General features: G+C 43.0%; 1 protein-coding gene across 1 annotated transcript in view; it reads right to left on the bottom strand.

Annotated features, from left to right (window-relative positions):
- Window positions 1-665: 665 nt before the first annotated feature.
- The window catches only part of Epb41l3 (erythrocyte membrane protein band 4.1 like 3), a 176,235-nt gene continuing 158,673 nt past the window's right edge, over window positions 666-18,227 (bottom strand). Inside the window, 12 exon segments of the mRNA XM_037210183.1 lie at window positions 666-1,788; window positions 3,120-3,236; window positions 3,510-3,590; window positions 4,020-4,088; window positions 4,090-4,119; window positions 5,370-5,501; window positions 6,466-6,840; window positions 7,477-7,599; window positions 8,132-8,860; window positions 9,863-9,961; window positions 10,302-10,376; window positions 16,711-16,902. Coding sequence (XP_037066078.1) covers window positions 3,126-3,236; window positions 3,510-3,590; window positions 4,020-4,088; window positions 4,090-4,119; window positions 5,370-5,501; window positions 6,466-6,840; window positions 7,477-7,599; window positions 8,132-8,860; window positions 9,863-9,961; window positions 10,302-10,376; window positions 16,711-16,902 — 2,016 coding nt within the window. The 3' untranslated portion in view covers window positions 666-1,788; window positions 3,120-3,125.

Here is an 18,227-nt window from a genome sequence, read left to right as displayed (position 1 = left end):
TGCCCCTGGCCTTGTGACCATCCCCAACAAAAGAAGAAACAACAACCAAACAACAAAGAACCTAAGTGCAATTTGTGTATCTACATACTCACTAAAACATGGTCAAACTCCCGGGGCCTGCCCTTAAAGTGGAACTGAGTCCCTCCTCTTCCGCACCCACCCCAGAAGCCATCAATTGTGGAGAGCTACACTTCAGCATCCTTTTTAAGAGTTCTCTTCTATGGCTTCCTGTCTAGATGGTTACTTTCTTTTTTTTGGGTGGGGGCTAGGGGTAGGGGTTGTCACAGAAGTTTTCCATGTCCCTCTTGCTCAACTGCGTGCCTGCCATTATTGATATAACAGCCAAAGTAGCTTTCTTAAGAGCAATGATTCTTGGATACACTAAAAGTACTCAGAAACATAAAGTCCCATTCCTCATAAAACGGAAAACGAGAGTCTTTAATGCCCTTTTGAAGCCACGGTCAGTAGCTGAATATTTACATAACTGTATTTGCTGTTGCCCTCAACCCCTCCTAGGCCTGTGTATTCTAGGCTGAATGTGTGGATCTCTAACCCTGCCTAGAAAGACTCTCTCTCTCTATTCCAGCTAGATGAAGCCTTTGCTGCAATGTGAATGGGAACTCTGGGCTAAACCACACAAGACTGAAATCACGCCACATGGAAGATTAGAGCTTTCAATGCATTTGCCATTTTTATTTCGCGAGGCGGTGACATCATTCACGACGGGCTGTGATGCAGTTGACAGTGTAATGGAGAATATATCTTTCTGGAGGCTCTTTATAACTACACACTAAACAGTTTAATTACAGTGGAAATTCTGTACAATTTAAGGCTTGGCTCTGAACTAGATTGTAAATATGGACCAGATTGGTAAATAAAACACCTTTTCGTTCAAGTAAAAGAAGAAAAAAAAAATAATCCATGAACAAAATACAAGGAAAAGAAAAAACAAAAAAGCAAAAGTAGCCCGACAAGTATTCCTGGAGTGAATTCTTATAATATTGTAAACTAACAAAAATACAGGTTTTCTTCCCCAAACAATCATAATTTACATATTGAGGGTTTGCTTAGGTAATTCTGGGAATCTTTCTGGATTGAACGCAGACCAGAGCGAATGACTAGGAAGAAATTACATCAATGTGCTAAAATCAGTTCTACCTTATAACAAATTAGAGACACAAAGCAAGATTGTAAGCATTAAATATTTCTAGAGGGTCAGAGAGTCATTACTGCTTATGGGTGAGAATAATAAAGCCAGATTAGACAAGGACAAGATTCAAGTTGTTCACTGAATAAAATTGGTTATTGGCACATCTAATCTGGGGTAAATCTGACACACCGGACCTAGACGGCTGATAGCGTTTTAGGGTCATTATTTGTAAACAGAGAATTTGTCACCTATGAAACTGCGATTTTGTTGAGACTTTAATAATAAACTATGAAAGGCATGAGTTGTTGATGTGTTACATGAGATCACGGTTTACACTGTTGGTTATGAACGTGCAGGTAGAGTTGAAAACAGATATTTTGGTGAAAATTAAAAGTGTGGTTCTTTTGTGATTTTTATCATCGCTTCATGCAGTATCATCAGTTTAGTGATGCTGACTCGGATTGCTTTATGATGGGAAGATCTCTCTGCCAGTGTCTTTCATTAATGGTCAAGGTCAGTTCTCCTGGAATTTTCCACGGACAGATGCAAGTCAGTTGGGTTAGAAGAGGGAACTCCACATAGGCTCCGGTTTTCCTAACGGTTTATATGACTGGGTTCATGTGCAAGCTAAGTTATTCCTGTGGGAGGAAAGATTGTGTTAGTTTCTCATTTGAAAACATCCGAGTCATTACAGAAAGTCCCGTGGAAGTGAAAATGCTCAGTCTGACGGGAAGCTGTTATATTACAGCACAAAATTACGTCACCCAAGTGGCCAAAGCCCATTGGAGAAAAAAAAAAACTTTTCTCGCTTTCACTTTTTTCCCATCTTTCAAGAATCCTATTAATTTGAATCTGAGTGAGTTTAGCATTTTTTTTCTTATTTATTTATTTATTTATTCATTCATTCATTTATTTATTTATTTTGTTTGGTTTTCGAGACAGGGTTTCTCTGTGTAGTTTTGGTGCCTGTCCTGGATCTCGCTCTGTAGACCAGGCTGGCCTTGAACTCACAGAGATCCATCTGCCTCTGCCTCCTAAGTGCTGGGATCAATGGCGTGTGCCACCACTGCCGGCTCTTTTCTTATTAAAAAAAAAAAAAGAGGTATTATTCATTAACCTAAATGCTTCAGAAACAGATCTAGACAATCTCTTTTTGATGTCTTATTCTAGAAGTACATGCATCAGTAGCTGCGAGGGCACTCAGCATTTACAGTCCACCTAGGGATGCGTACGGCCACCTGAGTTCTCACATGGCAGGTCAGTATACATAACAAGGCTGTGCACACACAGAGGGCAGAGTCTGCTCATGATGCTAGTCACACAGACCGGCAAGGCATGCACTTTCAGGAGGAAAACAGGACCACAAATCTGCATTTCTGCCTCCACTGGGGTCAAAATAGTATACAATGGGGCAAGCCACTCACAGAATACAGGAAATGTAAGGCATTCAAAAGGAAAGTTAGTGCTCAGTTTCAAATTAGATCAGTCTGAAGCATAGACATTTGTCTTGGAAGAGCGCACTTCCAAGGACGATGCTGTCGCCCAAAGCGTGAAGGAGGACGGCTAGTTTCTCTACGAGTGGGAACACAAATTCAGCTTCTCAGGAGAACCTGCTGCTTCAGTTTTTAATAAGGCCACCCGGCACTGAAATCAAATTTGGTAATTCAAATTTGGGTAATGAGAAGAATGCAAAGCCCAGGCGAAAAGAGCAGCGGTGAGACCCGGCAAGCAAGGACCTTGCTTTCCCTTCCCCTCTAGCTGGCGTGGGTGCGAACACAGCTCTGAAGATGGATTCTCCACAGCAGAGGCACCCTGGTACCCACACACAGTTCCCCATCTCCTCGCCAGCCAGCCCCACAAACGCCAGCGAGAGAACAAAGGAGGGGGGGATGGGGCGAAGGATGGGAGGGAGGTGCCCCATGCCACATGCCAGCCGAGGCAAGCCTAGAGAATCAGCGTCACCTCTTACCTCTGGTCAATCCTCTCCATCTTCTGGTGTGATTTCTGTCTCTTTATGGACCACTACTTTGGTCACTGACATGTCGGGGTGCTGCTCTTTGGCCTCTTTAATTGCCTGAGCCAGCGCCTATCCCCAGGAAACCACAGAAGGGTAAAAACAAAAAGGAGGTGGGACATGCATGAGCAGTAGCAAGGTGTAGACTTATGAGCTAAATCTATACCCACAATTAACAATGAGGTACAATGATTACAGAAGGATTCAAAAATCATATACTGGAAAGTTAATTCAGACACTATTTTAGAATACATGCTGAACTAGAAGATCAGCACTGGGAACCGAAAGGCCACCATGTTCACATTTACTTCTCTGTCAGAGCCTTTACTATCTCAAGCGTACTACCTGGTCATGGTCAATGTCAGCATCTCCTGTGATGACTATTCGCTTCTCAATTCTTGTCTCCGAAATGCCTCCTTTCACAGTCTAAAAGGAAACGGAAAGGCCTCTGTGAGTTACTCACTGGGGTAATGGCAGAAGGTGGTGGAAGTGTGAGGTGCCACTGTTGTTCACTCTCCCAGGACTGAACTAGCAGTCTGCCACAGGCATTCAACATGTTGACTTTCAAAAGTAGAGTTCTTTGGGTTTAGTAGGCCCAGTTTCTATGAGATCTACTCTATGCCCACCCTGGGGTGAGCATCAAGGATACCAGAAGGAATCCTCTGTCGAAACTGGCATAGGATGATAAGTTCATGGTAGAGACAGATGTTTCAAAGCTGACTTTTAATACAGCTAGCTTGACATCTGATAGGCAATAATGGATTCCTTGTGCAGCCCAATCTGTCAGAGGTTTTGACGGCCAATGTCTTTTTCCATCTATCCAGAATAATGCTTGTCGGTGTTTGCTCCACTTACTTTGGTGATGTGTGTGGTGGTGGTGGTACTTGTGGTTTCAGATGTGATCGTCTGTGCACTCATTAGCACAGCCTGGCTCCAGATCTGCCCCAGGATCAACCTAAGCAGGGACAGGGACACACACAGTACATGGTGTGGTTACACTTACTCTTCATAGGACTATTTCATTCTTCAATGCAGTACAGTGACCGAGTGAACACAGCCCTCCCCATATGAAGATCCAATCAACCCCAGGCAGAAAATAATCAGAAACCATTTGCAACCAGACAGAATGTGTCCAGATATTGGCTAAACATCAGAATATAATAACCACCAACATAGGATTTACCTTGTTCAAGGTAGGGTAAGTCATCTAGAGATTATCTAAACTATACTTGAGGATGTCCGAATGTGTTGCTAGAGTTATCTCCAGTCCTGCCTGGGCCAGCAGCCACTCAAACTCAAATAAACACAGATGCTTATATTATTTAAAATGTTTGGCCTAATGGCTCAGGCTTCTTGCTATCTAGTTCTTATATCTTAACCCATTTCTATAAATCTATACCTTGCCACGTGACTTGTGGCTTACCAGTACTTTATATCCTGCTCCTCATGGTGGTGGCTGGCAGCGTCTCCTCACTCAGCTTTCCATTTCCCCGCCTTCTCCTCTCTCTTTGTCCCACCTATACTTCCTGGCTGGCTACTGGCCAATCAGCACTTTATTTATTAACCAATCAGAGCAACACATTTAGAGCATACAGAACATCCCACAGCACATATGTTATGAGGGAATCTTATACTATTCTAGCCAAGGGATTGGAGCATCTGCAGATGTATGCATCCATGGGAAACCTGGAACCCACTTCCTCAGAAGGAAGGAACAATCGCTTCCCACAATCCCCATTTAGGTAGAACATGGGAGCTCTAGGAGTGAACTCTAGGCAAAGCTGCAGGCAAGGAATGTTAACAAACTGAGATCTTAGAAATGTGACTGGTGGGTGGCCTACTCCTCTTTCTTGTCCATAGCTGCACACCCAGGGTTCTGAGACTTTTCTATGCCAAGGTTATCTAAAGCCTTGGTTAAGTCACTGTGGTGCACGCCTTTAATCCCAGCACTCGGGAGGCAGAGCCAGGCGGATCTCTGTGAGTTCGAGACCAGCCTGGTCTATAGAGCGAGATCCAGGACAGGCACCAAAACTACACGGAGAAACCCTGTCTCAAAAACAAACAACAAACAAACAAAAAGCCACAGTATTACACTGTTCTTGACAGAGATGGTTTAGATGCAGGGACCTCTCAGCCTCTTGGACTGGTACCGTGAAGTTACATGTGAAGGCATGACCTGTAGAGTTGCCAGGCCTCTGGTCTTACCTGTGATGACTCGTATGTGATGGTTTTTGTTTCTGTGTGTACTACTGGCACTTCCTTAGTAGAGATTTCCAGCTTTACTCCTCCTGGAGAAACACCGCCCACACTCGTGCTTTCCATCTTCACCGTGGAGGACTGTGCCAGTGGGAAGCAAGGGGGAGGGGTTATCCTCGAGGTGTGCACACAGTTTGAACTCCTCTCTCTTCCTGGTGTCTTTGGTACTTTTGTTTCCGTATTAAATGAGGAGGTAAGACAGGGATCACAGCACACCATAAGTCCACATCAGCCTCCCCAAATCACACCGTGTTGTTGGCATAGGATGTTCGAGGCAACAGAAACATTTTAGGGGAAATTAAAAACAATCTGCTCCTCCTTCTCAGTCTCATATGCAAATTCTGATAGAGTTAAGCCTGTAAACAAGCTTTTAAATTAGTAATGAGAGAAGATGAGGCCAAGTACCAAGTCCTCAGTCACCACCCACCAATGTGTGGAGGATCTCAGTAAAAGATGATGAAGAAGAAAGTTCTACAAGTTGGAGGAAAGCTTTCTGGTCCTTCTAGAAAAGTCCATGGATCAGAAATAAACATCGAGTTTTCTTTTAAAAATCTTTATTTCATTGTTGTTGGTGGTGTGTGTGTGTGTGTGTGTGTGTGTGTGTGTATGTGTGTATGTGTGTGTGTGTATGTGTGTGTGTGTGTGTGTGTGTAGGTCAGAGGACAGCTTTTAGAACTTGGTTCTCCCCTTCCACTGTGGGTTCCCGGGATTGAACTCAGGTCACCAGGCTTGGGTGACAAGCACTTGTTAGCCACCGAGCCATCTTTGTGGCCCTCAGATTTTCTAATATCTAATCATTGGTTCCCCATGTTTCCTGTCCGTTTTAATTTCAATGACAGAAACCACTTCTTGGAACAATACATCATCAATAATTACGAGTTTTTATGCTTCTATGTGACCCCACATCTGGATAAAAGCATGGAGGCCTTTCACTGCTGTGCAAAGTCAAGGAACAGAGAGGAAAACCAAAGGCCCTTGCACGCTGAGGTATCAAATCAAGTGTAGCTCTAGTTTCCACCTGAGAGTTACAGTAACTGCTGTTTACCTCAAAATGAGATTTCTGTTCCAAAGCCTCAGAAGGGTGCATGGCCACTACCTGCTCTTCCTCCTGGGAGACAGGGGCTGGCTGTTCCTGCTTGGGGACAGACTTGTCCGCCTGCTCTCCTCTTTCTTCCTTCGCTGCTTCGGTCACAGAAGAGGCCTCCTTCCCTTTCACGCTGTGAGGATCTGCAGGTGTGGACTCCGCTGCATCCACACCATCCCCCTCCGTGTGAGAAGCGTCCCCGCTCCCACACACGCTCATGACGCGCCTCTCCTCCACCAACACCGTCTCCTGCAGCACCTTCTCAGTGCCGAGGGGCTGCGAGGGGAGGGTCGATTCCACCTCGGTTTCGATGGACTCCATCTTCGTTTCCAGTTTCTGTTAGGGGAAGAGCACAGTGTTGGTGGCATGACCCTCCATAAAACAAAACCGACAAAACCCCCAAAGCTGCTGCTCACTGGGATGTCCAAAGCCGGCATCAAGAGCTCATATGCACAAACACTGATGGAAATAAAAGTTAGCTTTCGTTTCTCCTACCAGCTCTGAGGTGTGCCTTTCAACACCACACACACACACACACACACACACACACACACACACACACACACACACACAGGGACCTGCACAGCTTTCTCAGAGCATTGGCAAAAGAAACAAAAAGCAATAAAATACTCAAGCGGAGGAAAGGAGAATGGAAGCTTCAATGCACAGTCACACTGGCTCTTAGTCCCAACGGATGAGACAAAATGTGTCTAAAGGTTAAATGCTATTAAAATTTCCTAACACAATTGCTCTTGAGTACAGGATGCACATTCCTCAAGTGGGATGGGAGGTATATGACAGACGCATGCAGCAGCAGCAGCACAAAGGACCATCACTGGGGACATCTTTTGAGATGCAGGAAGGCAAGGTCACTGGGATGCAACACACAGACACACACCTGCCACAGATTGACAAAGCAAAGCAAATGGGGCACATTCAGAAACACCAAGGAGGGGAGGAGGAAATGGCCACCTGCACCCAGCTCTGGGTAGTAGATGAAACCCCTCCTATGAACTCGGTGGGTTTTCGTGCAGACTCTAACAGACTGAGGATCTCCGAGCCGTCCATGAGCTTCTCCCCAGAAGACTGTTTAGTCTGAGTGAACAGAGAAATGAGAGTCAAGAGCGAGAGAGAGCGAGACGCCTCTGACACACAGGTTTGCAGCTTGCTAGACAAAACTGGAGGCAGAGGGGGAAAAAAGGAAGGAGGAATGGAGGAGTCCACGTACAGAGCTTGGAAACAGAAAAGAATGGGGCATAACATAGCAAAGTAGGTGACCGTGAGCCATCGTGTGCTAAAGCAGAGAGTTACTACGTTCAAGGTGGCGCCGATTTAAGCAGGTCATTTTCCAACCACTGCCGCCCCCCCCCCCTTAATTGCAAGCCAGCGGCAGCGTTATCACGGATCTTGGGAACAGGCAGCTAGAAATAAAAAAAAGGAAAAGTGTTTTAATGCTGACGTTTTAGATTGCAGTATTGATTTAATCATGGAAAAATAAAAAAGCCGGGTTGGCTGCTCTCAACATAAAGTCAAGCGAAACGGGAAAAGGTTCAGGGTGGAAGGGCGCCGTTTGAAAAACTGTCATGCTGGAATCTTAAGCTGTGACCGAATGAGAGCCACTGGTTACCACCACTTGGGATGCGGACGACTCAGTGACGTAGTGAGCAGTGGCCACAGTAAAGGCCGGCTCCTGGGAGTAGCGCCACTCAGACAGGCTCTTCCTGCGTGGGCCAAAGGGCCCCACCTTCAACACCTCACATTCGGGCACCTGCTGCGGTTTGCTGAACCGGGGGTGGGCAGGCACATCCTCTCCCAGCTTTGGAGCCTTCTGGGCATCATCTTCCTCAGGGCTTTGCCGCCGAGATTCAGCTTCCTTGATGGGCGCCAGGGATTCTGACAACCTCCGCTTCGGGGTCTGGACCTCGGGTCCTCTTCTGGATTTCTCATCAGCCAGGGATTCCAGGACCTCGTATTCCACCAGCAGGGGACCGACCTTCAGGGCTTCGGCGGCTGCGGTGGCGCCTCTCTCCATCTTCTGCAGGGCTTCCAGTGAGGAGGGCTGGGCGGCTCTCTCGCCCTCTTTCGCTTTCCCAGTCATGGAAACAATTCTTCCAGAGACGGTGTCGTAGGATTTCCCTAGCGTGTACATCTTCTGCTTGTTCTCTTCTTGAAGCTGCATTTCTCTGGCCAAGTCATCGAAGCCATGCATGTCAATCATGCTAGATTTCAGCAAGTCGGCTGGGATCTCACCAGTTTTACTGCTCACGGTAACCACCTTGTAAGTCACAATCTTTTTTGAATCACCATCAACTACCTCAGTGGGTATTTTGTCTACAATAACCCAATCCTCTGTGGCCTATATTCAAAATATAAAAGCTAAATTAGAAAAGCTGATAGTGTCTTGTTTATAAAAGAATCCTTTACAAAAAAAAAAAAAAAGTAATAAGCTACACTCCAGCATGGGATAGGACTCAAGCAAAGGGTGACCGCCATCATTTAAGAATTATGGCTGAAGTCCCCTCTCACCTAAAATCTATTAACTTCAACCCAGAATACATTCTGTGCGTGTGTATGGGGGGGGGGGGCGGCGTGGCGTTGCAATTTCACGTTTCTTTAAATAGGAACATATCTTGGCAATGAATTTTATAAGAAATCTATTTGACTTTATGGTCGGCAGCTGGTTGTTTTTTTAACTTAAGATTGGATGGTATAACTGAACTATCCAGCTTTATACATGTAGGCACAAAAGACAGTTTTCTCTGTTTGCTGTTACAGAGTGCTTCCCATAGCGGCATTTCCACAAGGAAGTGGAAGGTGTTCTCCAAGTTTCTGTAAATACCATTTCCCATGTGTGCAAATTTATTTCCTTATCTAGGGACGTCCATTCATGACTATACTTAGTATCAGTGCATACTGGGTGCACCTGTAGCCAAGGTGCTGTGATGGAATTTCCCCTGATGGGACACTACTGATTGGATCCTTTTATAAATAAGACTTAGTGGTCTGTAGAGTGTTCTAATCTTAACTAGGAACTGCAGTTTGATGTCTCAGTAATTTCTCTCCCACTTTCTTTAGTGTTAGTTCCAACAAGGTAAACAGATGGTAAGAAACCTTGGCCTACAGGAGAGCTAACAGGATGACATGGGTAACTGCTAACCAGTCTACCAGGTTACAGAAGGAGGCAAGGTCAAACCAAAGGTCAAACCAGAGCAGGCAAGCATTTTGTGCTAGGGTGCTGTTTTCTATTTATTGTAGCCTGAAAACCTGAATCTAGATACATGCTTGTGTGAAGCAAAATAATTGCAGGTTGATCTACATGCTGGCATCGGACTACAAGAAACAAATTGAAAAAAATAACCTCTAGGGTCGACGGGACAGTTTTCTGAAAAATTATTTGATGAGAAGTGGCCACAGAATCAGCAGAGACGCCTTCCCGCATTTTCTTAATCACACTTGGCTAGCAAGAAAACCAAGATAAGTTCAGAGCATTCAGAAATCAGTCAAAGTCATTTAAAATAGTAGCAATGTATAGATAAAAACAGATGGGGGGGCAGTTTCAGAAGATTATCACAAGTAGAAACAAAGCTTCCATGGTAATTTTTATCATGTAGAAGTCCTGAGGAATATGTAATTGATCACTAACATACTAAGAAAATTCCATTTCCCAAAGTCTAAGCAAATTAACATACCCACCTTAGCTTTAAACAAGAAAAACTAAAGAGGTGAAAACCAGACACCTCAGTGTCACTGAAGAAGACTGATTCCTTTACGCAAGTATGTTGTGTTTGCTTTTTTACCTGAGACTCAAGGAATGGTGGACTTCCTTGCTGTAAAAACACAACTTTCTCAGAAATCTCTCTCTCTTCTTTGGTCTGTTTGAATAAAGGGGGTTGGAGAAGAGGGAGCAGACATTTTCCAGAAAGAGAGTTAGGAAGCGAGCACTGTATCGTGTATGTATTCATAGTCATTCATGTTTCTCTTGAAGAATTATCCATCTGGAAAGTGATCTAGAACCATTTCCAGTTTTAATAATCATCTCCAAATGGACAACATTATTTCCTGAAATGGATGCTCACATAACTCAGATATTTTACATTTCCACAAACACAGAGCACACGCCGCTGGGGGGGTGGGGGACGGGGATAGGGAGGGTTGTTCGGTATTTCACTGGGTTTCTCTCATGGCCCTAATAGTAAGGACTAAAACAAAATGTGAAGAAAATAGTTTTAAAAGTAACAGGAGAGACACTCGCTTCTGCTTCTAGCAAATATCCCACCATATCCTCATGTACGTGATAGGAGGTAGCGAAGAAATGTGCACATGGCTGGTGCATTAGTCACCTGTCCTGGTTATACCTTTAATGTCCCCTTGATACAACCTGGAGTCACTTGAGAAGGAAAACCTCAGTGGCCGAATTCCCCAGACCAGACTGGCCTGTGGGCATCTCTGTGGGGGGTCATTTTGATTGTTCTTTGTGTAGGTGGTATCATGCCCAAGGGAGATGGTGCTGGGCTGCACAAGCAAGCTGCCTTAGCAGGAGTCTGCTGGTGAGTCAGCAGCAGGCAACATTCTCCAAGGGGTTCTACTTCAGGTTCGTACCTGAATTCCTTCCTTCAAGGATGGACTGTGAACTGGAACTGTAAGCCCATTTGCTTCCCTAAATTGCTTTTGGTCAGATTGTTTTTTTTTTTTTTAAATCACCATACAGAAAGCAAAATGGGACACCATTCACTTGAACAAACCCAGCCATTTTTGAATAGATGTCTTTGTTGGCCTCTAAGCAAACTTTAGTTGAACTTTTATAATACGGTGAATAATTTTTTTTAAGTTAATTTCAAATGATCTGAGTGGAAACTTTAGAGCAAACTGTGATTTTCTTTAATGTATAGAATCAAGCAACATTGATTTCATCCTTTGAGGTGGGAAGCAGCTCTTGAGTTTTAAGGCATCCCTTTGTTATTTCCTTTAGTATTAAATAGACCTAATTCAAATGGTAAGCCCACTGCTACCCAGGCCCATCTCTGCATAGTGTACAACTCCATACAGTAAGGATAGAAAGAATAGTTTTGAAATTAATCCAAAAACGACCAAGCTCTGTTTGAGGGACCCCTGGCAGTGGGATCAGGATCTATCCCTGGTGCATGAGCTGGCTTTTTGGAGCGCACTACTTATGGTGGGACGCCTTGCACAGCCTTGATGCAGGGGTGAGGGGCTTGGACCTGCCTCAGTTGAATGTACCAAGCTTTGTTGACTCCCCATGGGAGCCCTTATTCTTTTAGAGGAGGGGATGAGGGGTGGGGCAGAGGAGGGGAGACTGAGAGGGGTAGAAGGGTGAGTGGGAGGAAGGATGAGAGGGGGATCTGTGGTTGGTATATAAAATGAATAAAAAAATAAAAAATAAATAAAATGACCAAGCAAAATTCAAAGTTTCTGGAAGAATGGAATTCTTTAAGTGAATCGTATCATTATAAACAATATACTTTTATGAAAACTCCTTAGAGTTTAGGCCACATTCAGAACCATGTGTCCATAACAGAAACAGCTAACAGAGTGGGATAGGTTTAGAATTAAATTCTATATGCGGTCTACTCCCAACCTAACAGTGCCTCTACTAATGAAGTAACTATTTGCCTACTAGTCTTTAGTAAGAACTGTATTGAAATGACTGTAGGGGAACATCTGGAACATTTTGTGGGACCTATTATAAATTGTGACAATACTATTCTCAGATGATTCTTTCAAACGAGAGGTAAGTAGCCCGTTTGTATAGGAGAAACACAATTCCTATCCTGTTGCAATTCTGGAGGAGGACACTGCAAAAGATAAATTTACTATGAGCAATTATTAAATGCAGGTTAAAAACAAATACTTTCAGTAACAACTTCTTTTTCAAACAGAAGTGAGGAACAGGAAGGGAAGTTCACAATTAGAGGTGCTCTTCCAGAATAAGGCTGTCAGACCTCTAATTATGACCATCAAGATAAACGTTATTCCAAAGATAAGAGCTAGGGAAAAAGCCAGGCATTGAAACAGTAGGTTTCAGGAAACTTCCTGGACTAAAAAAACTTTAATTTTTAAGACAAGTGCCTGTTACTGGAAACACCAACAGGCCACATTTAGAACTGTGTTCCAGCAACAGAAACAGCTAACATAGAGGGATAGGTATAAAGTTAAAGTGTATTCATGGTCTACCTCCCAACCCAACCAGTGCCTCTACTAAGGAAGTGATAAATGATAAGGAAGTGATAAGCTACTGATAAACTGAAGCCTCTACACTGTTCCTCTATTACAGCTAAGAATACAGTCAAGTGTATATGTCAACCATTTTATTTAGTTATTAAACATTACTCTGCAATATACTTGGGATGCAGAGTCCTATTCAGGGATACAAAATTCCTAATACTAATTCTCTCTTGGATTATTAAGGTTTTCTAATAATAAATGTTAGAGAACAGGTAAATTTGAAGACAAATATAAATATAAAAAGCCATAAATAATGGGAATCAACTATAGTCAGTGTCTATCTCAAAGCTCTACTATATTAGATGCACTATACCTATTAGGCTCACTATATTATATAGTGAATATACCTGTGAATTTACAGCTCACATGCAAAAGAGGATAATATTGGTATCACACAGGCATTAATATTGCTTTTTGATTGGGATTTGGAAAACTTTGGTATCCAAGTAACCACTAAAGAACACAGCTCTAAAATGTGCTGGCCTATGTGCCATGTGCAAGGCCATTTTGGGAACTGTTTGTGCTCATTGTCTCAGAGAACATGTCTCTTCCACAAGAACTGATCTGTTTGTTAATGTGAACAACGACTTGAGTTTATCCACTGCTTTGAGGGCGCCTCTGCTATTTACTCAAACATTTGAAACTTGAAGTCACTGGCAATCAAAGTCTAACTTTATGCACAGTGAACACATGAAATTCTCAGAATATAATCACTAGTAGTTCAGCATTCATTTTTTCAGCTTTAGCATTTTTTTCTATTGGTCATTAATGGTAGTATTTTACAGAAGTAACACTTAGTATTCAACCACTATAGATAAAAAGATGATAAAATTAAAAATCTGAAGTCATTAGATTTTTTTTTCCAAAATATCATTTTCTCACTGAAATTCATTAAAAAAAAAAAGAAACCAACTAAGTTGGGGTCATAAGTGTGAGGTCATTGAATCTAAGTATCTTCCTGATTCTGACACAGAATAGTATTATTTTATTTGTGATGTGAATTTAAAAAAATAAGTTAAATATTTCTATGTAGACACAGCTGGGATTCTTTCTACACTGGATAATTAAAGTGGCCATATCAAATAACAGATACTAAGCAACTGATATTCTTTGAAAAATGTCTCCTATCTAAAATAAAACTGATTGTTTATGGGTCTGTAAACCAATATGCTTTGTACATTCCTAGCCTGGAGGCTAAAGAGATTGTCTGCTTTTCATAAAGCTGGAAAGAAAAGCCAAGGTCTAAATGTAGAGACTGGAGTTGATTTAGACAATAAGAATGTTTTCTTTGGTCTTCTGGCTATCTATAGGGCTGCCAGCTGGACTATAAACTTGGATGTCACTGACAACTGTCTCATTCTGAAGAACACAAGGGAATGTGGAGTTCGCTGTGCTTGGCCCAGCTATCGAGAGAAGCACAGGGCTTGAAGCATGTGAGAACAGCTCTCATCCTTCAGGACCTGAATTACCTAGCTTTTCTAGAACTCCTCTGCTGTCCAGCATCCATCATTCTCGACTTCACTAGACCCAGACAAGAGCCTCCTGAGATTTCATGTGCGGACGATAGTGATGGGAGCATGGCGTTCCTGCGGAGATGTGACAGCAGCCACCACGCCAGCTTTGCACTTCCTTTTCCAGTCTGTGGACCCAAGTGGCACTGCCCTTTAGCTACAAAGGCATGTTTCTATTTGGTTATGTTGAAAAGGGCCTTTCTTGGCTATCTCCACTGCTTGCACTGACACAGAGAAGGCACAGCCATACAGGGAACACTCAGGGTTAGTCAAAGTACCATGTCCTTCGGTTATTAAGTCAACATCATTCTCTAAGATTGAGGAGTACAATGCTTCAATCAGTCATTTATGGCTTTGACTTTCAAAGTCTTCATGTTTATTAATATCTCTTATTACCCAAATTCTGATTCGGAAAGGCTGTCATCTACCATTTCCTTCAGTATCAGCATGAAGAGAGATGCTGGGATTCTTTTTGTTTGTTTGTTTTGTTTTGTTTTTACTTTGTTTTGCTTTGGTGGCTATTTGTTCTGTGTATTTATAACGTAAGCCAGTATCTAACATCTTTAGAGCCAGAACATTGTTTTCAAATGAGATAACAGAAATAAAACGATCCAGATTCAAAAACTGAAATAAAATCTCTGACATCATAATGAGCAAGTGACATTTTAAAAAAGGTGTGTGTGTGTGTATGCATATGTTCATGTGTGTGCGCACATGTGTATAGATGTGTGAGTGAGGGCATACATGTGCCATAGCATGCATGTGGAGGTCGGAGGACAAGCTTGGGTTTTAGTTCTCATGTTCTGCCATGTTTGAGGCAAGGTTTCTTGCTGCTCACTGCTGCACATGCCAGCTTGGGTGGCCCAGGAGCTCCGGGGGACTCCCTTGTCTCTGCCTCTTTTTGCTGCAGGCATGCTGGGACAGCAGAGGCCACGCCACATCTGGCTTTAGAGTGTGCTGGGGGGACTCTTCAAACTTCTGTCCTCATGTTGCAACATCAAATGCTTGATTCACCACTTCCTCCATCTACAGGTGTTAGTCTTAATCATGCAAAGACTACAATGACGACACCAGGCTGAACATTAAATTTTGTCCCCTGATACTTAAGCAATTTGAGTGGAACTGGTTTTTAACAGTCCAGAGAGACTTTGGTAACAATACTTCTAATTTATTCTGCCTAAAAAGAACTTTTTCAAAGTAGCTCAGATGGGTATCCAGCTCTCCCCTTTTCAGTTGGGATGGAGTTTGTTGTTAGGAATGTAGTGATAATGAGATACTGGCACTTCTGATAAACAGCTTTCAAAGGAGTATGAACAATGGGTGTAATTTGATTCTTATTTTCTCTGCAAGGGCTTCAGCATTGTGTATATACTACTGTTTAAAGGCTTTCTCTCCCACCACAGTTGGAGTTTTCATGTTCTATTCTGTCCCAGCTTCTTGGGCAAATATCTCACAATAAAAGGATCTTGATAAGGGGGCTAATCAATACAGGGCTCTACAGACGCAATTTCCCAAAACGATTTATTTTGAAAGAGAGAGATAGCAGGATGCTCTCTAATGGATGATCAAATGGCCATTACAGCCACAAAGTGAGAGCCCTGGAGTGACAGAGCTGAGCCCCCACTGTCACTTAAAAGTCAGTTTCCTTATATGGAAAAGTCTTACTGAAAAAAGGACTTCTGTCATTTGCTTTTCCCATGTTAAAACAACAACAACAAAAACAAAAAAAACAAGAAAACCCACTGATTTAGAATTATATAAAATAACCAGTTCTAATTAAAATAAAAAAAAACATTAAATTAAATAAAAGCCCAGTATTATATGCCAGAGTAATTATCTGTTCTGAAATGCTATCAACTTCTAACACCCACTTAAACAGCAGACAATGTTATCAGGCCTCATTTTCCAATTAGTGAGAAGAATAAACCAGTTTTTAAGGGCGTTTCTCAATGCAGGACAGTCAAGTGTGTTTACAGAAAGCATCAGTTCACTAAGAGATCATCAACTTCTCCCAGGTATAAAACTGACATTAAAGGTAAGACTCAGGCAATGGGCACTGGAGTCTCCCTGTTCTTGCCTGGTTATGGTCATTCTTGTCTGGTCATGATCATTCTTGCCTGGTCATGGTCAGTCTTGCTTGGTCATGGTCATTCTTGCCTGGTCATGGTCATTCTTGCCTGGTCATGGTCATTCTTGCCTGTCATGGTCAGTCTTGCCTGGCCATGGTTATTCTTGCCTGGTCATGGTCATTCTTGCCTAGTCATGGTCATTCTTAGCACAATCTGATGCTGAGACTCATTCTTCATCCACCTGCTCTGTTTACCTAGCAGATATCTTGGGAGCATTTAGTACCTCATTCCAGGTCTGACCACACCCCTTTCCCAGTCCCAGACCCTGTGGAGAAGTGATACGATCTGGGCAGAAGACAATTAGCCCATGCCCAAATACTGACCTCCTCAGGTACAAGTGGCTCAATCATGGGAGCATCCTCCTGCCTGGCAGCCAGTCGCACAGGGGACGTGGAAAGCCTCTTTTCCCACTCGTTTGTTAAGGCAGTTTCTGTAGAGGTTTCTAAGAAGGTTCTCTTTAGCTCGCTAATGTTGGTTTGGTGTTTCATCAGTTCATCTTGAGTCTTCTCTAGCTCCTATGGCCAGAGCAAGAAGATTCCAACAGTCAAACTTTTGCAATGATTTTCTACACTCCCCCTCTCCTTTTAAAAATATACCAAACACATTTGTAGCCAAAAGGAAACTGAATTTGGGTCAGGGTTCAAGACACTACCACAAATGTTCTAATGAAAATGTAGGATTTCCAGGAAAAGGGAGAGAAAAATAATTTAGTTTCACACAGCATACAAATAATAAAAAAAAGGTTAAAGGTAAATTCTAAGGAGTGAAGTTTACATGTAACCAGAGGATTAAAACAAATACACACACAGGAAAAGGGATCTATGTCTAGGAGAGAATACGGAATCAGAGTTAAGTTGAGACATCATCCTCAGTCACTAACAGTTGAGCTGTACACAGTTCATGCATCATGGTTCAAGTCCACAGGTATGCCATGGAAGGATCAAACACATACACACAAGCATGCACTGGTGCATACCAATACCAACCTCTAACATAAGATTACTATGTTTGACATACACATTTTCACCCTTTATTCGCTTAATCAGACTAGTCTGAAAAAAGTGGAGAAGAGAGGGAACGGTAAGGGACACAGTAGTCAAGGGGACAAATGCCAGTCTACACGCCGTTGGCATGGTAACCAAGAGGGAACATGCAGAAAAAACGTCTGAACATGGCAGACACACAATGACGTCTCACACGCTGGTCTGGGGGTTTTGTTGTATCTTTAATTTTCTACCTGTGCCTTCAGCTCTGCATCTTCCTCCTGGTCCGACTGCCAGCATCAAGAAAGAGTAGGAGATAAAGACGACTTACCAAGCAATTTACTCTAAGAATGAAGAAGACCTGTGGTCTACGCATACGCGCTGGTGGTGAGCACCATGGTGCTCTCGCATTCCATTCGGATGCAATGCCTTCTCAGACACAAAGCACCACTCTCTCACACAAAGGATGAAGCTTCCTAAGAACAAAGCAGCCATGGATTCTTTGCGCAGCAGTTCTCTGGCATCTTCACAGGCAGATGCACGTGCTTTGGGAAGGGGCAGCGGGGGCTGGCAGATTGTCCTCACTGAACATTAGCAGAGGTTTTGGAGTCTGGAAGTTGGGGAATCAGTTCACAGCTCCTAAGAATGGCTATCATTATGGGAAAATGACAGCCCCTCTATATGCCAGACCTCACAATGATTATATGTCAGCTCTTGTAACTTACAGTTTGTAGACCACAGAACTGCAGCTCAAAGAGCTTAATATGTAGCCTCCTGCATTTTAAAACCATGTGGAGCCTTGAATTCCTTGTACTTAACACTTTGTTTTATAATTACTATTTTTTTTTTAAATTTTT

This window comes from Peromyscus leucopus, chromosome 13, assembly GCF_004664715.2.
Source record: "Peromyscus leucopus breed LL Stock chromosome 13, UCI_PerLeu_2.1, whole genome shotgun sequence".
Taxonomy (NCBI): domain Eukaryota; kingdom Metazoa; phylum Chordata; class Mammalia; order Rodentia; family Cricetidae; genus Peromyscus; species Peromyscus leucopus.
Note: the sequence above shows the minus strand (reverse complement) of the source record. Positions and strands in the feature narration are given on the sequence as shown.